General features: G+C 42.5%; 1 protein-coding gene across 1 annotated transcript in view; it reads left to right on the forward strand.

The window, feature by feature from the left end:
* The window catches only part of Grip1 (glutamate receptor interacting protein 1), a 263,579-nt gene that overhangs the window by 157,547 nt on the left and 81,196 nt on the right, over nucleotides 1-24,836 (forward strand). Inside the window, 4 exon segments of the mRNA XM_005357916.3 lie at nucleotides 7,779-7,926; nucleotides 9,661-9,830; nucleotides 15,971-16,126; nucleotides 16,840-16,992. Coding sequence (XP_005357973.2) covers nucleotides 7,779-7,926; nucleotides 9,661-9,830; nucleotides 15,971-16,126; nucleotides 16,840-16,992 — 627 coding nt within the window.

The raw sequence follows: 24,836 nt of genomic DNA on the forward strand, positions 1-24,836 counted from the left end.
TTAACCACTGGCTCTAAAATAAGAGTTCATCTTTGAAAGATCACTTTGAATTGGGAAGGTATAACACATGCAAGGATCTGGAATGTAAGACTGTGGCAAGTCGAACTAAAAAGGTGAATATGCACACAGCAAGTAAAAGCAAAGCTGAGCATTGTTTCAAAAGTAGACTCAAGATAAATCAGGGAGAGCAGTCAAGAATACAAGGCTGGGGGGTGACTCCTGGGTTCAGTTTCTGTGGTGTAGAACAATGTGAGCCCTTATGTGGAGAAGCAAGTCTGGAGAAGTGATGGAGTGGATGAACTTGCCCTTCGGGTTGGGACATGTGTCTGGCCTGATTAGGACATGGGGAAGAACCATTCTACATGGCAGGAGAGCTGGACAGAGATGTATGTTGAAAAATTCAATTTAGTAATGACGGCAGCATGTGAAAGTATAGGCCACCATGGAGAGCAGGAGAATGAATTTTTGCCCAGCTTGCTGTCGTCTCTAATTCACAATAATCTTTATGTCGGATCTCTATCCCGTTTTCCTTGCAGTTCTTTGACTACATGGGTAAAAGTTTCATCCTGATATGATCTCTTAGAAAGTTACAGTTCTGATCTGAAAACCGCTTGATGTGAAAATGCTATGTTATGGTGTGTATGTCTGAACACTGGACACCATCCCTCCAACTGTTGGTTCATGTTTCTAAGTCCATAAGAGAACGTTAATCCTGAGCTATTTTTTTCCGTCTTCGGAATCATCGGTTGTCTAGAATCCCAGTTACGGTCTGCAGTTCATCTCTTCTCATTAGTAGAAGCTGAAGAGGTTTATTCTAGCTATTATGTGCTTTATGAAATTAGTTCTCAGCCTTCCTTGAATTTTTTTCTCTCTAGATGACCAGTGGTCTCTGACATATGTGGTGTCACTGCTGCTCTGTAAACTGGTTGCTTTTATAGATAGCTCCTAAAGTTAGGAATAAAGAACATGGGGTCTTCTGCAGTCAATGGCCACAGCCACGTGATGAGTTCAGCATGGATCACTCTCTTGGCCACTAGCCCTGAACTATAATGCCTCTTCCCTTTACAATAACTTTCCTTTCCTTGTCTTAGGATTTTGAAGCATTTTACTTTAAAAGAGACCCATTACTTCTACATTTATGTCCCTCAAGTGCAAATACTGCGTATGCTATTCTCCTAAATCCTCAACAACAATACTCCTTGAAGAGAGGCCTTTATTCCGGGTTCCAATCACCTAGGTATAGCTATATACCTATATAGATTGGGAATAGCTGTGATGTGGGGTTTTTTGCTTTTAAATTCATGGTGGCAAAGGATCTGGTATCTTCTGCCTCAATCATGTGTGGTACCATGTTCCTATTGTTTCTTTCTCTAAGAAAAAATTAATATTTAGTCTTTATTATAATTAAAACATTATAAACATTCATATATCAAGGGGATATTTTGACACATCTGTATTCTAGGAAAAAAATTAACTAAAGTGATCATAAAGAACTTTTTATTTATTGATAGGCTCTTTTAAATCTGATTGTTAATCTTGATAGAGGCTCTGAGTTTCCATTACCCAAAATAGTTGGAGTAAGATGAAGAATGTGTTCAGTCTGAGTATTTTTCTGATTTGTAAAGCATTTGTATGTATGTTGTAAAGTTGAGGAGAGATCAGACCCAAGAGTAAGCATAAAATTCCTTATGATTCATCTCTATGTTATGCACAGTTTAATTTTCTTCAATATTTTAAATGAACTTGTTCATAAAACATTTCATGTTGTGAAATTTTCCACTATAGTACCAAGTAGAAAAATTAATACATTAAGTAATAAATAACATGAAAGCCTCATTGCTTTCATTTTTAAAGCAAAATAAATTTACGATCAGGTCCAGCAGGGCTGTGAAGAGGAGTAGGAGTGATCACTGTCCCACAGACCCATTTTTTCAAACCCAGAGTTAAGGAAGTGGTTTGATAAATAATAATTGATGACTCAAAAATTCTACAAAGGTAGTGATTTTAAAAAAAAAATCTAGCTCACCCAACATGATGTCAGGAGACCAGGAAATTAGCCCGCGGTAGCAGTCACCACAGAGCGGGGCTCACGAGCACAGTAACAATAGGCTCAGGACCACAAAGCTGCTTCTGTAGAGTAAGGTCACTGGCTCTTTCCAGCTGGTATTAATGAGAAAGAATTCTGAAATGGAAGGAATAGAAACCAACCCTAAAGAAGAGAAATCTTTGCTGAGTTCTTTTCAATATTGCTAGTTTTCCGTACTGAGTTGTTTCAACATTGCTAGGCGTTTAGGAAAGTGGTAATACAAGAATCCTTATGCATTATTCAGAGTTGTCTAGTGGAATGGAGCCAATAGAGGGTATATATATTTATGAGGAATTTATTAGATTCACTCACATGATACTGTCTGGGTAGTCCAACCGTGACTGTTCCCACACTGGAGAGGCTGAGAACCCAATAGCTCTCGGTTCACATGGCTGAATACTTCAGCAGTCCCAAGCGGGCACTGTAAGAATTCCCGGAGAGCCACAGGTTTTCCTTTAGTCCATCTTGAAAGTCTGACAAAGCTGGATTCTGATAACAGTGGGAAAAATGTAAGACAGTGGCAACATCCATAGGGTAGGTGAACTCAAAAACAGGATAGATGAAGTCACCATGAGATATGAAGCAATGGAGCAGAAAGCACAGCTTTCCCCTTGGAATTCTTTCATCTGGGCTTCTCCCCATTCCCACTCTTGGGAAGCAGAGGCAGGGGAATATCTAAGAGTTCCAGGCCAGTTCTAGTCTACAGAACAGGTTCCAGGACAGCCACAGAAACCCTGTCTTGAAAAACAAAGAACAACACACACACAAACACACACACATACACACACATACAGACAGACACATACATACACGCATAAACACACATACATCACACACATACATACATACATACACACACATACACACACAAACGCACACACACGCACACACATACATACATCACACACATACACATACACACGAACACACACACACACAGTAGCAAGTACTGTTCACATTTAGCATGGGCTTCCCACTTTCAAAATATTTGATCAAGAAATTCTCTCACAAGTGTACCCAGCAGTTTGGTCCTTAGTTTAGTTGATTTCAGATCAATCACGTTGACAAGGAAGATTAACAATCATGAACCCACCCCTTATCAACTTGCTACTTGGTCATACTTCTGTATGTCTGCTTAATTTTCAGATGAAAGGAATAACAACATAACCTTACCTAACATGATACTTAACTTCGCTTTATGTTGCTGTGATAAAAACACTGTGACCCAAAGCAGTTTGGGCAGGGAAAGGGCTTATTTCAGCTTAGAGTCCATCATGAAGGGAAATCAGGACAGGAGCTCCAAACCGCCACCTGGAGCAGAAACGAAAGCAGAGGCCTTGGAAAGATACTGTTTACTGCTTTGCTCCCCATGGGCTGGGTCAGCCTGCTTTCTTATGCCTCCTAGGACTTGCTGCCTATGAGTAGCACTGCTACCAGTGTGCTAGACCCTCCCACACCAGCCGTCAATCAAGAAAATGCTCTGTGGAGCTTCCTGCATGCAATCTGATTGAGGCATCCTCTTTCCAGATAGCACTAGCTTATACCAAGTTAAAAAAAAAATAACCAGGACATACAGTATAACTAGTGATGTATAAACATAAACACACTACTTTCCATCCCCAGAATAAGTGGCACAAACCCCTGAGGAATGCTTATTCCTTTAATGTCCCATAACTTAAATATGATAATATGGATTTGCAACAGCTGGCCCCTGATATTGTCTCAATAAATGTTACATTAAATAGTAGAAAAATATGGGGGAACCAAATATATTCTTAAACATGTGTATCTATGCACAAACATTCCGAACAAACAAGACAGAAATTCTGGTGGTAATTGTAGTCTTCATTTCTATAACTTTCCATGCGTCCTTAGATGATATTTATAACAACGTTCCTCTACGACCTCTTCTGTGTTTCCTCCACCTTTAGCAAGCACCTCAGCCACCTAGAGGGGTTCTCGCTTTCTCATTTGGAGAAATCTATCCACATACTTCTTTCTCATCTATTTCCCAATCATTTTCCTCTCAGGTCCCAAAGCATCCTGCCAAACCATTGGTTACAGCTCATGGGTCAGGATATAATCACATATCTGACCACTTCTTCCAAGCGCAATGTGCAACCATGTGGGCTACATTCACTGGTGTCCTTCAGGGAAACCCACCTAAGGGGGCTGTATGCTGCAGCTGTGCATGTCTGGGTGTACTATGCGACAATGCTCTTGTACACTGTAAAGATTTGTCACTCATATTGGTTTTAATAAAATACTGATTGGCCAGTAACCAGGCAGTAAGCAGGGCCACCAGACGAAGAGAATTCTGGGAAGAGGAAAGGCAGATACATAGTCTCAAGGCAGACAAAGTGAAAGTAAGATGAGAATGTCTCACTGAGAAAAGGTACCAACCCACATGGCTAAACATAGAGAAGAATTATGGGTTAATTTAAGCAGTAAGCGCTAGTTAATAATAAACCTGAGCTAATATGCCAAACAGTTTATAAATAATATAAGCTTCTGTGTGTTTATTTGGGAGTGAACAGCTGCAGCACCAGGTGGGACAGAAACTTATGTCTTCATGGGTGATTCTTGCATAAAATGCAGAGCCATCCATAAACTAGGCCCTAGTCTTCTCTTCTTTAATACACCAATTATAGGCTATAGATGCATACTTGGGGACAGAAGGCATTTGCCAACTTCTTCATGTAACTTGTTTGTGCCTTCAAGACATGCTCTGACTATATCATATATGCATCATCAAATCATTCTATTCAGTGATAGGTTGCTGTTACACATACCAAACTTTATAGCTTGGTGACTCAGAGAAACCTAGCTCAAGATAGGCAGATCAGAGCTCATAACTTCATAGACAATTGTCAAATGTTCAGCCCCTTTAATGACCAGTAGCAGGCCTGAAGATGTCTCTCAAAGAGAGACCAATGATCTGTCTGCATGTGACATCGGGGCCTTGCTCTAAAATCCCAGTGGCCTCTGCTGTGGTTCATGTGTGGTACTGTGAGAAGGATCCATTTGGCTGGATCTTATGGCCTAAGTAGCAAAGCAGCCTACACAGCAGCCAGGGCCTGATGAAGATCTTTTCCCTATTTCTAGGTCCCACTCAGAATTAGCAGCTTTTCAAATCACTTGGAATATGGGTCAAAATAATCCCCCCCCCCGAGTGAAGAATGTGCTATCTCCAAAATCCAAATGGCCCCAATATGTTTTATGCTTCTTTTTTATAGTAAGGCTGAGAATAGGGAGTGATTGCTGGAATAAACCTGATCATGGTTCTTAGGTGTTTGGAACAGATTTTCAGAAAGAATGTGAAAGAGTTTGGGACTTAGGGTTAGAAATTCCTGGAGTGCTATTAGCAAAGCTTAGTCGAACACTCTCCTGGGAGCTCAGAAGGCAAGAATGCCAAGAGACATGTATACAATACAGGGTCAGTTTATATGGTTTTACAAAAGAACAGGGATCTATCAGGACTAGGGGCCCCTTGGTCTAATATTTTGGTCACAAATCTGGCCTCATTTTACCTATGCATTGAGAACGTGAGTCGGGTTACATTTAAAGATAAGGAACTAATTTGTTTGATGGGGGAAGTTTCAAGACAGAAAAAGCATTCAGGTTGTTACTGAGACAGTAGCTGAAATTGTTGAAAGTGTTCAGTGCCACTGATGACCACCCTCCTGTGCTCTCCTGAGAAGATAGGAATGTTGATCCTGAAGGCAAATCTGCACCCACTGCTATCTCCATCATGTGAGAAATCCAAATTCATTTCAAAGAAGAAAACTAAGCTCAAGGGGCTTCCGCCTCTACAGAATTAGCTGCCTAAGGAACAGCTTCCTCCATGTCATCATGCAGAAGCCAATGCAGCTGTGGTCCCATAGGACTGAGCTACATGTTGAGCTGGAAGCACAACTTGCCAGAATTGTCTCTGTGACACTCTGGTTTTGCAGGTAGGGAAGATGCCAGATAGAGTGGGTCAAGGAGTATGGCTCCATGGTTTAAGAGAATAACCAAGGCCATATTGTGTGTAGCAGTGTTTGTGTTCCTGTATGGAGTCTCTGAAAGGTCACTGTGCCAACGCTGCATGAAAGGAAACTAAAACACCTTAAACCTGGAGTCTGCATGTCATCAGCATGTACGTTTACATCATTTAAGAGAAACCTCATTTATCTCACACTGGAGACAGCTGTCACACGCCAACTTTCCAGCTTCATGAATCAGCGCCTTGTGCCCATGTTTCCACCGCAAAAACACAGACTTCCCAGTTAACAGTCGCAGAGTCGTGCCTCGGTGACGAAGACCACAGCAGCAACCTGATGAAATCTCAAACACAGGAGCAGCAGGAACACAGACAAAACCGTTCACCAGCATGCAATCCTGCAAATATGATGAGATGTTCTCGAATGTTTGAGGTCATAAAATATCAGCAGTAATAACAGTCTATATGCACTGATTTGATTTTAATAAACACTGTAGTCAAGTTCCAATTTATAGGAAAGCTGTCAGACTTAGGAAGCTTTAGTAACTTGTATAAGGCACCATGATTCAAATAAAAATTATGGTTAAATGCAAACCTTTTAAATTCTATTTCCAGACTCTTTCCAATATAGCACCTGTCTCTCCTTTGCTTTAAAGAGCATCAAAGACTTTGGTGGGGGAAGGGGATTCACTATTTATCCCTGGCTGGCCTGGAACTCACTATGTAGAACAGGTTGTCCTTGAACTCGAAGATCCACCTGCCTAGTACTCCTCTAGAGCGCTAGAATTAAATGATGATATCAAATACACTTTTCTTGCTCATTAAGGTAACGGCTTCTAACCATAGATATTCTGGTCCTGATCAATACACTGGGCACTGAGATGATGGGGATCGACAAGACAGTGTCTGCCTTCAGAGTAAGCTCACCATCAGGCAGGGGACAAAGGCATGCAATCACATGTAGACATGCCTATTGACAGGGAAGTGTGTGCTACAATAGCAGGAATAATGCTGGTTGTCGGAACACGTATGAGAAGTACCAGACCAGGCCATGAATGGGAAAGAGACACCCAGAGGTTTAGATATTTCGAAAGATGGGTTGAAGTAGCGCAGAATAAAAAAATTTTAAAAAGCAGAGTCACTCCTGAGATGGAGAAAACCCTAATGTAGGTCCCATGTGTTTATAAATTATACCCTGTTTGCCTGCTATTTGACAATTTAGAGATATCATCTATCTGCTCTCTCTCTCTCTCTCTCTCTCTTTCTCTCTCTCTCTCTCTCTCTCGTTCATTCTTTCCTTCTTTACCCTTTCCCATCCATTCTTTTCCATCTACCCCTTCTTTCTATTCACCCTCCATGAATCAATACACATAAATGTGTGCATACATAGCAAGTTCTGCTTATGTATTGAATTAATTTATTTTAAAGAAAATCTAGGGTGTTCCAGGTACCGTCCCAAGCAGTGTAGAGCACAAACTGATCCATGAGATGTTATCCTCGCTGTCACAAAGACTGAAATCTAGTGCCAGGGACTGGCGTGTACACACACTGACAGCTCTACGGAGAAGGTGCCCTCAAGCTGTGTGGTAGAAACATACCTGAATTTAGTGGTTAAAATCATCAAACCAACACCAGATTAGACATTCTTTATCTTTTTGTTTGTTTACTTGCTTTATCTTGTTTTATTTTTTGAAATGTATTCTTTGACAGATTCTGTGGCAACAGCATCCGGGCCACTACTAGTTGAAGTTGCCAAAACTCCTGGTGCCAGCCTTGGGGTTGCCCTAACTACCTCAGTGTGCTGTAACAAACAGGTCATCGTCATAGACAAAATCAAATCTGCAAGTATTGCAGACAGGTGAGTGTCGCAGCAAATGTCTGCTGATCAGCACTGTGTATGTGCTTAATAATGTCATGATATGCACACTCATATCATATGCACACTTACATACTTTTACACAGAGAGAGAAAAAAGAGCCCTGTTGCCAATTTCTACAAATTTCACATAAAAAAACAACTTTCTGCTGTTATCCTTAAAATCATAACTACCTCATCAGCCACTTCATTATGAGATGTCACTTCATCCAGACTTCTGGCGTGTTCTTTTTCAATAGAAAAACAAACACACACATTTATTTACTGTGCCCTCAGAAAAATAAGTTCTGGTTTTGTTACATGCTAAAAGCACTGATCTTTATCCAGCCCTGTTCAGAGAGGTCATGGGTTTTTCTGCATCATTAACAATTAAATTCTGCGGTCAGAAGATATGAGCCCTTTTCGGAAAGTGGGTAATACAATATTCTTAGAATAATGTGCTTTTTAAAGACAAGCCTGATACTGACATAGTTTGTTAATCTTCATGGCTTCACAACCTCCAGTCAAGGGTCCCTTAGACACCATTACAGTGTTATGATAAAAATGAAATTCATTTTCCTGATTCACATTTTATCTTTGTAAGATAAAGATAGAAGAGGCAAAAAGACTGCCTTTTCATGTAATAAAATTATTTTACAGCTCCAGGTAAGAAAACCCCACTTTCCATGCTTGAGCACCTGAAGTGAGTCACCATAGACCACTATTTCCAGACGGAAGGTTGGTCTAGAAATGTTCTTGCCCTTACCAGGAGATTCTCACCATGGAAACCCTTGGCTGGACTCAGCTAATCCACCATTTACATTTCCAGGCTCCTTCTCCCTTGGCCCTGCTGTTGCACAGCAACCCAAGGAGTGGGTGCCCTACAGCACCATTGTTACCCACTCTGTGCAGTTAGTCACAGTGGTGGCCACTGACGCAGGCACCTTCTCCAGGTCGCTAGTGCAGGGTGTTTCAGCTGCCTGCCTCTGTTTTGTTTTGGTTTCATTCCACAATGGGTAACCAGTGTGGGGAGCTGTCCACTTGACTGGGTGCTGACTGCTGTGTCTAGTGCTTTCAGTTCATCCAATAGCCAACCGGTATCTTCTCCAGCAAGGTGTAGCAGCTAGACCCCTCCCCCTAGCTTTCCCCCAACTCCCCATGTAAGTCTGCTTTCATTACTCTTAAGTCCTGCGTAATTTCTATTTTGTGCTAATTAATGTTTGACTCCAGATTTTAAAAAACAACAACAGAGGGCCATAATAAAGAACTGGTAAATTGAAGCCTCTTTTAAAAGATTTGAAGGAAGCAGTAACTGAAACTCCTCATCATCCTCATACATGAGACTGTAGGCCAGTTCATTGCAGCACATCTTAAGATGCTAACTGTGAATAGAAGAGCCTAAGAGAAAAAAGAGAAGAAACTCGGGAGGAAAAAGTTCTCCTCTCCTCTCCTCACCCCTCTTTCCTCTTCCCCATCCCACCCCAAAATGTTTAAGGACAAAATATTTTCAAAGATAAGAAAATAAGAAAAATCATTCCTTCAGATTTTTCTGCCTTTTCCACAAAAATTTTCCGTTCCAATTCAGACCTGACATGGCTAAAATATAACAGGTAATATTTTCTACTAACATTCAATTTTTGAAAGTAATGATAATTCCTTACGGCTCTAACTCTGTAGAACATCAAAGTCTCATTCTGAAGAGAAGGATTTTCCATGCTGCTGTGTTTCCTCTCCACAGATGTGGGGCGCTGCATGTAGGAGACCACATTCTCTCCATCGACGGCACGAGCATGGAGTACTGTACACTCGCCGAAGCCACCCAGTTCCTGGCCAACACCACCGACCAGGTGAAGCTGGAGATTCTCCCGCACCATCAGACCCGCCTGGCCCTGAAGGGACCTGACCATGGTGAGACGAGCCTTCTGCACCCTTCTCTCTTTCTCGCTCTTGCAGAGAGTCGGGAAGACACATGCTCCTCCCTTTATTATACCATTAGGTTGGCTTCCTTCACCCTGCTGTATCTGCAGGGTCCCCTTTACAAGCATTTATAGTCAGTGGAAAGCCCGAAACAGAAGAAAGAAATTCTGAGATTGAAATCTGAGGCTCAAACTATTTGATTTTTTTGTGTTTGCTTAAACTTTGATGTAAAGTGAGTATTAGGAGAAGGAAAATGATTTGACTTCCTGGTGGTCACAGGGAATTTTGACTGTCAAGGACAATGAAAGCAAGCATGAAGACTCATAAAACAAACAAAGGAAGAAAAAAGTAAAACCCAAAGCACGCTTTGCAGCCAGGAGGCCAGAAAGAGCTGCCTTGCCAAGGACTTCAGATAGTGTTGGCTTTTATATAAAGCCTATTCCCGGCATCATTAAGTCTCTCAATGAAATGTTTATACTATTCTAAAGTAAAATAAAACAAATTCATATTAATAATATTAACGGCCAATATATTAAATAGTCATCAGAAAAAGACAGTTGCATGAAGGGCTGATGTCTAGTTTTTTTGTCTATTTTCTGGAATATTTATACCCCAAGATAAAGAACACATTGGCCAGACTTCATGCCAGGGGGATGAGAATGGTAGGCCCCTTGTGGTAAATAGAGTCAGCAGAGGGAATCTGCATCCTCACTGTTTGGCCGTAGGGTCCAGATAAGTTTTCTCAATGCATAAAACCATCCACTCGGGCATCTTTAACAAACACAAGACTTGGAGTCACGAATCCAGGAAGTCGGTGTTTCTGGTGGAGTCTTCCTTCATACTCCCGTTCCCACTTATTTACTAAAGCGCAGGCCACCGCCCCTTTTCAGTCCTGGGAACAGGAAGGCTTCCCCACTTTGGTCCAGTTATACTGAAAGAGGAGTATGCGCTTTTCTACAGTTAGCAACAGCTGAGTTTTCTAACCCTGGAATGTTGCTTGTGGGAAGGTCATTTGCATTGCGTTTCTCACCTTCTAAAAGGCGCTGCTCTTCTCTACAGGGGGATAAAAAAAAAGAGGATGAAATAATTTTCCTACTGGTTGAGTCAGCTGGATGCAACCTTTTTTAATTAAATGGAGCTTAGACAGCCCTGGAGCTAATGATAATCTCTAGTAGAGCACGCTGCCCTTATCAGATTTTAATTTGACACATTGGAGTGGGGAAATGGTGCAACATTCGCAGGTTAGGATTGGAAATCAGCAGAGTCAAATGGAGGCTCCAAGGAGCAATAGGATGCTGAGGCTAGGGATGTGGGAACGCACGCAGGTCTCACCCCAAGCCCTCAAGGCAGGGATGTCTTAAACTGTGTAAGTGTCTTCTTGGTGTATATGAAGTCACCACTGGATTTGGGGCACAGAAGGCTTAAGATTGCATGCTGTACTATTTTAGGAAGATGCACCTCATGTCTGGAATCAGTAAATCAGAAATGTGAGCAAACCCTTTCAAAACTTTACTGTTTTTTATTTTTTAGCAACCTCATTATTTTACTTTTTCTACCCTGATACAAATCCTAATAGTTCAAATAATTTCCAACTCATGAAATGTTAAAATAATTTGAAAAGATGAAGAATTTATAATCTGAGCTGTATGGAACAAGAACACATTGTTTTTCTTTTCCTGGAAGTGCTGATGTCATATGTGTACGGTAGGAGGCTAGCAGGCTAGAGCTGACTGTCTACCTTATTTAGCTTATGAGTGTCTCCCCTAAGTTTTATGTTAAAAGCAGACACTAAAAGAAATAAAGAATGGCACCTAAACATAATTATATCTTGTATTAGTTCAGTCTGACATATTTTCACCATTCTTCCAAAAATATAAGTTCTGATTGGTTTTTCCAGTCTGTGATGCCTGGGCCCCGTGTCTCTTATCTCATGAAAATATGAAGATCCAACATTTTCCAAATTCGGTTAGCAACAAAGCATTCATCACAGTAATTCCAAAACAGTGTGAAAGAGGCCGAGCCCATTGGGGATAAGAGATCCACTATCCCCTTCCCTGGTAGACAGCAGTCTCCAGAACACTGGCAATGCTGGCCTTTTCAGAGAAGGCTGTGCGGCTCGGAGAAACATGCTTGTCTAAGCATGTGTATGGTCTTGAGTTACATCCCCAACATACAATTAAAAAAAACAGTTTTCATTGAGGTTGGAATTTTTCCCACTGCAGGTCTTTAGGAGACATAAACTTGACTGAAGGAAAGGGGGCTGTAGGGAAGCAAGTGTGGCCAGGGTCACTAGACTTAATCTGTTTAAAGCAGAATATTCCATTCTGTGATCTCCAGGGACAACCACCAAACTAGTTGTGACCCATTCTCTCAGACATCCTGGCAGGGCAAGAGAACATAATTGGGAAAACAAAGAGAGTGCCCTGTAGGGCATATGCATCTGAGACTGTAGCAGCCCTGTATGAAGTATGCATCTGAGTGAGACTGTAGCAGCCCTGCATGGCGTATGCATCTGAGACTGGAGCAGCCCTGTATGGCGTATGCATCTGAGACTGTAGCAGCCCTGGATGGCGTATGCATCTGAGACTGTAGCGGCCCTGGATGGCGTATGCATCTGAGACTGGAGCAGCAATGCCACAGCACACTGGCACAGGAAGCATTGTGTGTTCAGCTTGCTGTCTCAGATGAAGAAGGGCTTTAGGAGCCTCTACAGGAAGAGGCAATTCAGTTCAGTGGGCCAGGCTCTAGAGCAGACTTCCAGAGATCTCATTCTGACGCCACCTCGTGGAACCTTAAGAAAGCTACCCAACTTTTTTCTGTGTCTCAGGTTCTTCATCTATAAAGTGTGTGTTATGGTAATGTTCACCTCATCCGAACACCAGAAGCAGCGTTGCCTGAGACTCTCCATGGAAAGGCAGCTAACACAGCATCTGGGATGCAGAGAGGGCTCAATGAACATGTACAGCTGCGATTGCATAGCTAAGTACATGAGTGCCTGCCTACCGCCTGGCACGGGGATAAACACACAATAGGTGATTGGCAGTACCTGCCTTATGGGCTCACTGAGTTGGCTTGACGTTTCGAATAGATGTTCGAATAGACGTTTCGAAGTCCTCAGTAAAGAGCTAAGGTGGGTGTGGAATTCTGAAGTGCATTCACTCCTACCGGGCTTCATTAAAAACACAGACAACCCTTTGTAAAGAGGACAATAGGCTGTGGTTGTAAATTAGCAGCACTGTATGTTGCTACAAGGTGTCCTGTGCCACAAACTAAAACAAAGATGGTGGGGAGCAAAAACCACTAATGTCTTGCCTAAGATGCACCTTTATCTCAAGGAAAAAGCTGCTGCCACGCGAATGTCAATCATTATGTCCTGGGTACCATTCTAGTCTCTCAGAAGCGAGACGAACAGAGCTGTATTCTTCCAGGGTGCGCATATAAAGAGACTGTTAACATGCATTGTGTGTTAGAGCCATTTCAGACAGTAATAAGGGATGTGCAGGATACAGTTAGTGGAAGCCAACATGACAGTGGCAACTGCTTCAGCCAGCAAGGTCAGCATCAGTTCCTCCGTAGAGAGAGCACCAGAGTTAAGGCCTCAATAATGAGCTAGCCATACAGGCAGCTGAAGGGAACCAAGTAGGCACAGAAGCCACAATGAAAAAAGGAAGGTGGCCAGCTTGTTCAAAGAGGCATTAGTCCAGTGTGGCTGGAAGATATGAATGGTGAATGATCCAAGAAAAAAATTAGAGAGCTGGCTCAGTGGTTAAGAACACTGACTGCTCTTCGAGAGGTCCTGAGTTCAATTCTCAGCAACCACATGGCAGCTCACACCATCTATAATGAGATCTGGTGCCCTCTTCTGACCTGCAGCATGTATACATATTAAATAAATAAATGTATACATATTAAATAAATCAAGCTTTTTTAAAAAAATTAGAAGCCGGGCAGTGGTGGCACACGCCTTTAATCCCAGCACTTGGGAGGCAGAAGCAGGCGGATCTCTGTGAGTTCGAGGCCAGCCTGGTCTACAAGAGCTAGTTCCAGGACAGGCTCCAAAACCACAGAGAAACCCTGTCTCGAAAAACCAAAAAAAAAAAAAAAAAAATTAGAAAGTATAGACTGATTCTCCTTGCACCATAAGCCATGGACACAGGAATGACATGGCTGAACACATACATTTAAAAGTTTCCCCCACATGTGTTGTAGATCCTCAAGTGCAGGATGTGGGTCTGAGGGCCAAGTGTGGCAGTACTTCACTGGTCTCGAAGGAGATGGCAGGTGAGACCCAGGGAATTCATGGACACGGGGATCCCAAACCAGCTATTCCTGCAGAAGGATAGGTCCAGTTCCAGACCATGAGATTATAGCAGCTGTGAAAATGGCTGCTTTTACAGACTTTTGACAAGTCTTCTAAAAATCTAAGTGTCAAGAGAGTAAAATCTGTTGACAAAGATCGCGTATTTCCTTTAACGGCGTTTTGTTGTCGGCAAGTAGATGGCACCATAGGGAGAAACGGTGCTGTCTCTCTCCTAGCTCCTTGGCTGTGTTCTGTGGATCAGCACCATGCTGAACATGTATGTGCAGAATTCCCACCGCAGGAATAGATGTTTTCATGATCGGTGACTCTGAAAACATGGGAGCTGAGAGGTTGAGTAGCTGGCAAGATCAAAGAGGAGGCATAGGACAAAGGCAAGTCAGTGAAGCCCAGGGCAGGCTCACTCCAGATCTGTCCATACTAGAGCATTTGCTGTGACTCCCCCCTCCAGAGAGAATGAGAATAGTGATGCCCTCCCAAGCCCTTGCCTTAGAACATTCATTTGCTTGCATGCATGCAAAGCCTTCAAACACTTTCTGGGAGGAACTACTGCGACCCATGCAGATTCTTAGCTGTAGAATCCTAAAAGCCAATCAGAGTTCACGGCTGTTTTGGGCCCTTCGAGATCATTCAGTGAAAATGTTCCTATCAGACACAGTGACAAAGAGATACTACTACTCCTTTCCCAGAATGCCAGAGAGAATTTTAATTTTTCCTGCTTTTGAAGGCAAAGTCTTTGGTCTGGTTAACTTCAGGGTATGAACATTTTTGCAACATTTTAATAATAAAGTTTAAAATTAAAAAATAGAGCCCAGGCTGACCTCATCTTTGCTATGTAGCTTGTGAAGGCCTTAAACTTTTGATTCTCCTGCCTCCACCTCTTGAGTGCTGGGATTATAGGCACGTGCCACCATGCCTGGGCCGTGCACACTGAGTACCAGGGCTCCTGTAAGCTGAAGGAGCAATCTGCCAATCGCACCACATCCCCACCATAAAACTCAACTCTTAACAACAGCAAATTCAGAATGGAAACTTGCTAACTTTGAAGCTAAACTCATTACAATCTTGATGCTATATGAATAAAATATAATAACATGAAACCAAATGTTTCTCATGCAAATAAACTTTTTAAAAAATTACAAAAATACATTGAAACTTTTCTCCTTATTAATCAGGAAAGAAAAAAGATTCTGATAAGCACAGATGATGTCTACGGTTTATTGTTGAGGAAAATCAAGTGCCCGTGATGGATAGTAGTGTAATTAAAACATCGGGGTAGTAAATTGTGCCTGTGAGTCTTACAGCCCACACATCACAAGTCAGCATGATAAACTGTTCCTTCTCCTCTTTCTCTTCAAAGAAGTGCTCCTAACTGACCGAGATTTTCAAAGCTTTAATTACTTATCGTGTGCCATAGATCTGTATGGGGATGACTTTTAAGTTTAAAAAAAAAAATGTTTTTTAATCTCTGCAGTGAAGCGCAGGGGGAGATTAGAAATTGATTCAGTAGTCATCTTAAAGAGAGAAAAGATGGACTGGGAGAAAGACACACATTATTCTCAGGAAGATGAAAAGTCTCCGTGGCTGGTGTTAATCATCTCTTATGCTGACCGCTGAGAAATGGCAAAGCCAAATAGATTCCCCCGCCCCCCTTACGAGCAGCTTTCATTTTTGTTAACAATTTTTCTTTGTCTTTTTTTTAATTTGTGCAATTCAGTTACTTTTTCCTCTTTTTTTTTTCTTTTGTTTTTCATTTTGTTCTGTTTCTCGGTTCTTTGTTTTCTTATTCCTCATCATCACTTCATATGGGCAGTGAAAATTCAAAGGAGCAACAGACAACTTCCTTGGGAATCCTGGGCCAGCAACCCGTGCAGCCTTCACACCAACCATCACCATAACTCGTACCACCCAGACCATTGCAGAGTGCCAGCCCTGGCTTTCCCGAAAGCGCCTCCTCCAAACAGTCCTCGTAACGTTCCACGCTTTCTCGCCCTGGTCTATATTAGAGTCTCCTTATGCCTCCTTCCCTAACTCACTACATCTCTGGTTCATGCGTGTTGCCTGCTTTCCCTTGTCCTGTTAGTTCTTTGTACTAACAACATGTCTCGTTTCTGGCTTCTGGCCTCTCCTTTTCCATTGTCATTTAAAAAGGATGCCAGAGACAGTAATGTCTCTTGATGATAGGTGACCTGCCTTGCATGTGTGAGGCCCCGGGTTCAGTCCCCTGCACCACAAAAACAGCACAGGGAGAAAATGTATAAATGTTCCGAAGGCTTTATATGCAGTTAAGACAATGCAGAACATGGAAGTATGGTGGTCTCAGATCTCCATGTATGTGGATCATCCATGTCAGAAAATACCCGCAAAATGGCACTGTGTACACTGGTGTCTTAAGTTATCAGTGGAGGACTTTGTTCCAATCTCTGTCTCTGTCTAAAGTAAAATTCATAATCTGTGTGCACCCACATGCTGTGGAGGACCCTGTCCCTCAAAAGTTACAAACTCGTGTGACTGAGATCCTAACGTGCTGGCTCCAGGGCCTGGTCTCCGTCCAGATGATGTGGGTACTGACTAACCGTGGCTCTGTGTCCTATGTCTCTTTGGGTTGTTGCTGATTGGCAAGGGTGGCAGGCTCAGGCCCCGCCTAGGAATGCTCTGTGCCAAGTCTTCACTCTCTTCCAGCCGCCATGGTGTCCTCGTCCTCCCCAACCTCCATGAGTGCGTACAGCCTGAGTTCCCTGAACATGGGGACTTTACCTCGAAGCCTCTACTCCACCAGCCCACGAGGAACCATGATGAGGAGGAGATTGAAAAAGAAGGACTTCAAAAGCTCACGTAAGTGAAATGCTAACCAGACGATCCATTGGTCTCCAAAATGTGTGCTTACTCTAAGGGGTGGGGTAGTTAGGGAGACTGTGTAGCCCATAGCTCTGGCTAAAGACCATGACTGAAACCCATGATCTGTGTGGTAACGTGCACCCTGAACATAACTTCAGACTGATCTAGCTTGCACTACCTTTTCCTACAACAGCTTTGCCTATAACAATTTTGTTTCTTTTCTCTTTTAATGAAATTTGAGGTGCCTTTCGACTCTGGGTAGCTCCAGGCATAAACATTTATTGCTCATATCTTATTCCTTCTAAAGCAGTTTTGTACAAACTCTGCCCCTCGTGTGATGAGTATGAGTCTTGTAAATTTGGTTAACCAATAAATTTCATATTTTATTCCTTAACCTTCTTTCAAAACAGTAAGTTTGAGCATTTCTTTTCAAATTCTCATTCCAAAAGCTTCCTTTAGTTTTGTTATTATTCTATCCTACCAAGAATCACCTCTATTGCATGTATTTCTTGGTTTTAATATACTATTTTCATTTACTCTTTTAAAAGTTCATACATGCATGTAATATATTTTAGCCATATAAATGCCTCCAACCCCTCTCCAACTACTTTGGAATTCTTCCATGTTCTTTTCCTAACTTCCTATAATGCTGCCCATACATGCATGGGGCATCCACTGGAACTTTGAACCTACCCAGGGCCTGCAACCTTGAAGAACAATTGCAAGCTTGACTGTCAATAGCTCCTTGGTGGCAAATGGAGGCTTTTGTGCCCCTCCCAATTCTTCCTGGAATGTGGACTGGCTTGATCTTGTATAGGTCTAGTAAAGGAAGTCACAGCTGCTATGAATGTGTGTTCAGTGGCCTGTCATGTTGGGAAAATACTGTTTCACTGCAGGTCCCCACTACCTCTAGCTCCTATAATCAATCTTCACCATCTTCCTTGATGTTCCCTGGACCTTGGGGTGTGTGGGGGGATGATATAAATGTATAGACACTTACTCTCTTTACTTTAAGCAGTTACTCATTTCTGTATTAACTTCCACCTAGCACACTCCTGAAGAATAAGAGCTGCACTAGACTATGGTGTAGTGATGCATATTTAGAAGGCACTTTGGTACTGTGTCCGTTTAAGAACTATAGAATTAAGAAAACTACAAGGAGGCAAAAATTCACAAAAGCAATCTAAAGTCTAAGAACTTCAATTCTCATTCTTGAAATATTTCCTAGAATAGATAGCCAAGCATATATAGACAAAAAAAAAAAAGCTATGGAAGTGTGACCATTTCCATTTGTATAAAAAGGAGTGGCTGGATGCTTCTATATGGAGGAAACATAGACTACCCCTCTTTTTTTATGTTAAAGAATCTGGGTATCTTTCATCTTAATCATGTTTAAAGAAAGAAAATGCCCCTATTTCCAGCCAGATCCAAAATCACAATTTAGTGTATGTCATGCCCTGTATCTTTTTGGCGTCTGTGAAACCTAAAGATGATGGGGTCTATTTCTGTGTCTGCCATGGGGATAAAGTAGAGGGGCATCTGTAAGTTACTTCAATGATGTCAAACCCAGCAATCCCAAGGGTGGCGCCAACAAAAGATGGGGTGGTTGTGGGGCCTTTTGACTCTTTAGTTTGTGTGCCTAAGAGTTCGTATCCCAAGAAGAACTCTCTAGTCCATCAGTACCTCTAGTACTGGGGAGAGCAGCTATTACCCATTCTAGGACACATTTCTTCTAAGGTTGGGAAACTGAACCCTTCAGTATAAAGAAAACCACAATAAAAGACACAGTCAGCATCTTTGATGTCCTGGTGATGCACACATAAATTTTGACTTGTTGGTCCTTTCAGATGTAAAACTTGGGGGATGTAGAGATAGGTTAGTGTCTAAGGATGTGTTCTGTTCTTGCAAGAGGACCCAGGTTCCATGCCCAGTATCCACATCTGGTGTCTCAAAGCCATTGGTAACTCCAGTTCCAGGGGATCTTATGCCATCTTCAGGCCTCTGTGGGCCCCTGCATTGACACAGAAAACAAACAGACACAGACAGAAAAATGGACACACACACACACATTAAAAATAAAATATGTGTTCAAATATAAGGTTTGTCACATTTAATAAATGAAATTAACAATGATTTGAAGTTAAGAAGGTGAAAGAATGAACTTAGTCAAAGAGAACAAAAAGCACCCAGATTTCCACTTGCTTCCTAATTAAGGAAATTATTTAGTCTTGGCAGAGATCAGCTGCAGCTACAGAGCGAACAGATCATGAGCCTGAGTCTACATACTGGACGCCTGTCAGCCCAACAGTATATTCTCGCTGTAGGACTCTGAGCAAGTGTCTTAGACTTTCCATGTCCCTGCTGAAAATGGGAACAACTGTAGTACTAAACTTTTGGCAGTGGACAACCAATTGGAGAGCTACAGGGAGGCTTTATTTGTTAGGGCTGTGAATTTGGCCTCCTGTAGCGATCACTGTCTTTAAAGGGACAGGCTCATGATTTAATACTTATACTTTGCCCTAATACCACAAGTCTTGAGTTTTACCTACAATGCCTCCAGGACTTGAAGTAGTTATGTATATGTACATATCTATATATTATAATATCTTCATGTGCAGTGCTCATCACTGACAGAAACAGGCTACATCCCTCAGCAGGACAGAGTCATCAAAATCAATTCATTAATGCCTGATTTTTCTGCTTTGAAGACTAGCCATTTGTTAGGTGAGGGTTGCTGTGTTGAATAAGGTCATTAGCGGATACAAATGAATGCTAATACATCTGTCTGTCTCACATTATTTGCACATCTTGATATTTGTAACAAGAAACAAAGCGAGGCCTGCCTTTCTCTTCACCCACTCATAGATTCTCTTTTGAATCAACATGCAATCATTCAACTGTAGCCAAAAAGATAAACAGAAACCTGGGTTGAAAAATTCCCAGGTCATGTTTCCTGCAGATGGGAGCCACTCAGGCCCCAATGACAATGTATATAGCAGGATGTTTATAGAAGTGTCTCAGGAAATCAGACACTTTATATCCTAACGAAGCAGTAGAGCCCAAATGGTGTGATCTTTTGTTCCCACTTAAAATGCATGAAAAATGAGAGTATTCCAATTTGAGGGGAAATTAAGAATTTCTCTTCTTCGTTTTATTGCTTAATATGGCTATTTTAGATGTAAAGACCCCAAGTAAATGAAAATAAAAATTTTATTAACATTCTCACTATATACTTTGGTTTCTCCCCCTATTTTATTTATGTCTTCATTCCAGGCTGCCATTTGCTGTCTAGTTTCTAATAGTTGTGTTTCTATAGCAACCAGGCCATCCATGGATGGTGACTCACAGTGAAAGCCACAAAGATAATAAAGTCTCTTTGCTCTATTGTTGATGAGGCTATGGTTTACAAAATAGAACAAATATTCTTACATGTATTTGCAGGATAAAGTAAGGACATTGCCAGGAAACAATGACATATTCTCACGTAAATATTGAAACCTTCATCATCCGTGGAGGAAGGTACAGAAAAATCTATAGCAATGTATTAGTGACAGCCACAAGGTGTAGTGCTTGTTTCTGAGGGGGAGTTCTGTGAGCCCTGCGCTTTGGGTGGAGTCACAGAGGCCAGGAACAACTCCAGGCTATGTCACAGAGGAAACCCAGTCCTGCTTCTGGAACCTCCCAGGCCCCTCCCCACTGCCAGGCTGCTCCCTGTCCAGCCGCCAAGGTCAAGGCTTTTTCTAGACCCCATTACCTACAGTGCCAGCGGCTTGACCACAGCACATCTAGCTTAGCCCTTCCTGCCCCGCGGAGAGACGGTGGTGCCTGTTCCCAGTTGGCCTGGATAAATAGCAAACAGCAGAATGTCCTTTGTCTTTGTGGTCACTGTCACTTGCTGCTAGAGAGGGTGGCAATGAAAATAGCTGAAAGAAGGAGATGAAGAAACCTTACAATCTTCACCATCCTCCCCATCGACCCCTAGGAAAAGGACACAAGAAAAATGCGGCCCATGGTAAGCTTGCACAAGTGGCCATGCAAGGAGTCAGAAATGAAATGGCTTAGACACTGCCCAACAGCCTTTCAGCTCTCTGTGGAGAAGGAGCTAACCATCCTCCACCCCACTCCCAAACTGGGTCATAAGATTCACAGCCTGTTGGGTCCACAGCAGGCCACCCTCAACCCTGGGGCTTTAGTGGGCAGAAGTCTCAAATCACGGGATCAAACAACAAAATTATCCTAACAAACCCCTGGGCTTTTTTTCCTCTCTAAACTTTTCAAATGTTTTTTTTTTTTTTCTAGCTGATAATAAAGTTCACAGTCTCTATTATTAACACTTTAAAAATAAACGTTCAAGAGCCAAAAGTTTAAAAACCATGGATTACCTTTGGCTTCCCTTGCCCTCCTCCCTTACATTGAGAGGAGCTGACGTAGCTGAATGTGTTCCCTGCAAGCCTACAGAACTGCCAGCAGATCTAGCTGTGGGCCTGGCGATGGGGAAGAGCGAGGGAATCTGGAGAGAGCACACTAGAGAACCCGCCATGCAAATCTCAAACTATAGAAAGTGCTTTTCTGCCTTTTGCCGGCCAACCACTTGATGAAGCAGGCTAACCTCCGCCACCTTATCCAGCCAGGTTGCTGTGTGTTCCTTTGACCTTTGAACTTTAAGTCTGAAATGTATCTTTCTTCAAATGTAGAGCTTCCTGAGGATTTAATACATGTGAGTATCCTAACTGCTGATGAAATTTTCCTGTTGAGGGGATAGATCCCAGTGTGTCAGAGAGACTTTGAGAATTAATTGAAAAATCCCAAATTATTTAATCTAATTATGTATTTGGGGTTATGAATTATAAATTCCTATAGTTATAAAATCAATGTACAGTATATAATTTATTTTCAACCGTAGGTCTTGTCCACCTAGATCACTTCAATTGTCTCTAAATAGAGCTCACAGGTGAAAGAAACCCTCATGGAAGGATTCTTCATTTGTATTACTGAACATTAAATAAAAATTGTCCAACCATCTTCCCCAAGCCAAAACGTATAGCCCACCCTTCCTTTGTGGAAGGCATCCCTTAGTCTAATGTTGGCTTGGTTCGGCTTGTTTCTTTCTTCTTTTTTTTTTTTTCTGTAATGGTGATGAGAAACAGCCAACCTAAACACAGGGGTTTAAAAGATGTGATTGTTTATTACTGTATATGTGAGGAGAAGGTTGCCAGGTTCCCGAGAACTGGACTTTGCAGGTGGTTGTGAACTGTCCTATGTGGGTTCTGGGAAGTGAACCAAGGTCCTTCAACTGCTGAGCCATTGTTCCAGCCTTCAAACATACTTCATAACTCTGGGTAAATAATCCCTGATATCTGCATCGAATTGAGAACTCAAATGAGGGAGAGCATTATGCGAATCTGTCCAAAGGTTCAGAGACTTTATGTACCTAATCCAGGTTCTTATGTAACTTCGGGATCCATACCAGGCTACTTCTCAGACCACAGTGCCTGCCTGGCACAGCCCTACTGCTCCTCCAGACACTGATCTGGGCCCCTTATAGAGCACAGTCCTTAAACCTCCAGCCAGCATACAATCAGGTACCTGCATTTCTACCATGGGGAGGTGAATTATGTGCAGGGGTACAAGTGACCGCACATCTTGATCCCCACCCTCTTTCCTGCCTGCTGCTGGGAAATCAGAGAACCTGGCTGTCGGATCCCACAGTCTTCCCTCTTTCTCAAGGAGCTGTAAAAAGGGAACCGAGTCTTCAAAGCCCCAGCCATGCTGTCTGTCTGTGGTGCTGGCATCTGAACTCTCAGAGCCCTGGCCTGTCTGTTCACGGTGTTAACAAAATAACTCTTCTTGTGAACTTCTTACCCCCAACAATCTCTCAGTGTCATGCTGAACCCAATTAGGGACCTTTCACTTACCAATAGGATATGGTGTCTTCCATTATTGTGTCACTGATAACAAATGCTATCCTAGAGAGCAAATTCACACATGTAAAACATCAGACTAGATAACACATCAGAATTAAATATGTTGGCGCCAAGTCACATGTTAGACTTTCGGGTCATCCACAGCCTGTGCAAAGTGTAGATTTGTGGTCTGCTGCCTTCCCACATAGTGAAGGCTGTGTTACCTGTAGCCCAGGTGGGAAAGAAATCATTGAGCATTAAAGAACCCAGATACATGCTTATTGGAATGGCTGAAATAAAATCCCAAACTGGGGTGTCAAAAGGAAAAGTGGAGAAAGCTGGACAGCTCTTAGGACTGAGCAACTGATGGATTTGAGGGCACGGGGAGCCATGAGTCAGAGGCTGCTTTGAGATTTCAAGACCAGGAGACTAGAACATAAGAGAATGCGTGAGCAAGTCAAGATTACTTCCCCAATTTAGAAAATAATTTGAAGTCCTTTGAGTTGTGTCTGTAGATGAAAAAGTACCTGTGGTGAAGAGTTCCTCACGGAAGCCAGAGGGAGCGAGATAAGAGAAGATGCCACTGATGACATAAGAGCTGGTGAGGGCAAGGACGACAGAACTGAGCACAGGACCAAGGCTGGGATCTGTTTCATGGGCCAGAGGGTGGAAGAGATACAGCAGGGGCAGATACAGAAGAGGCTAATACCAAATCTTCATCGACACCTTAAGAGCAATTTACAAGGAAGGGACTGTCCCTGGAGCCAGCGGCTGCACAGCAGTTAGAGTGAATGGGACCACTGAATTTTTAGCAGTCAGAGTCATCAGTGAGAGCAGTGTTAGCAAAGACGAAGGAGACAAGTGTGCATCTGTGTCAGAATCAGAGCAGTTTTGCAGGGCAAGGTTGGAATGAAGAGAGTGAGTGGGTAAGCTTAGAAAGGTGGCAAGAGACACATCCATGGCGTAGGGTCACAGAAGGACTAAGCGGTGGAGAAAATCAAAAAGTCGCTAAGAAGGGCTGTGATAGATAGTCCATGTCTGCAATCCTACCGCGTGGGTGGTTAGAACTCTTAGGAAGGTCAGAACTTCAAGGCTATCTTCAGCTTCACAGACAGCAAGCCTGTGGCCAGTCTGGACTGCGTGAGACAGTGACTCAAGAGGGGGGAAAAAAAGCAAGATAAGGAAGAATTAACCTCGAAATGGGGAGAGGAGGAAAGGGGAAAAGAGAGAGCGGTGGGAGCACAGAGACAGAAGAGGTGCGGCTGAAATGTTACCTAAGAAATGCTCATTACCAGGACAAATCTTCTCATTCTCTTAGGAAGTGACATTTGACCATTTGTAAGGATGGAGGCATTCAAAATAGATACGTAAGGAATTAACTTGGGGCATGCGTGTTTCCAACAAAGACTCTAGAGCCCAGTAGACCATAATAAGAATTTCGAGCTGCTGTTCCTTTCTGGCAGGTTTCAACAGTTCAGTAATAGACGGAGTGTTGACTGGGTATTACCAAAGAATGCAGAGTATATTCACAAATCATGCAGCCTTTAAGAATCTCTGCTGGTTACAGACACTTCTATGAAGTGGTCCCCAGGCTTCCAAGTGCTGTGTGAAGAGAAATAAGAGAAAGGAAAGGCAACAGGTAGATGATGGGGGCTTTCCAGCTACCGGCCCTGGGGTCTCATGTGAGGCTGTGGGAAGTGCTTTGGAGTCCTCCATCCCTGCTTCAGCTAGTGTTGTTCTGTTTATATTTAAAATATAAAGCCATGTCTGTGGATGCTTTCACTTAAAGAGGAAAATTCTGTCCCGTGTAACACGGTTTGAACAGCAGCCAGCATGAAGGTAAGCAACAGGAAGTATTACTACAAACAAGATAGAGAAGAAACAGACTAGGAGCTGGGAAAGTCACTAACACAGGATCTGGTGTAAAAGGAGGTTTCA

This window comes from Microtus ochrogaster, chromosome 24 (genome assembly GCF_000317375.1).
Source record: "Microtus ochrogaster isolate Prairie Vole_2 chromosome 24, MicOch1.0, whole genome shotgun sequence".
NCBI classification, from domain to species: domain Eukaryota; kingdom Metazoa; phylum Chordata; class Mammalia; order Rodentia; family Cricetidae; genus Microtus; species Microtus ochrogaster.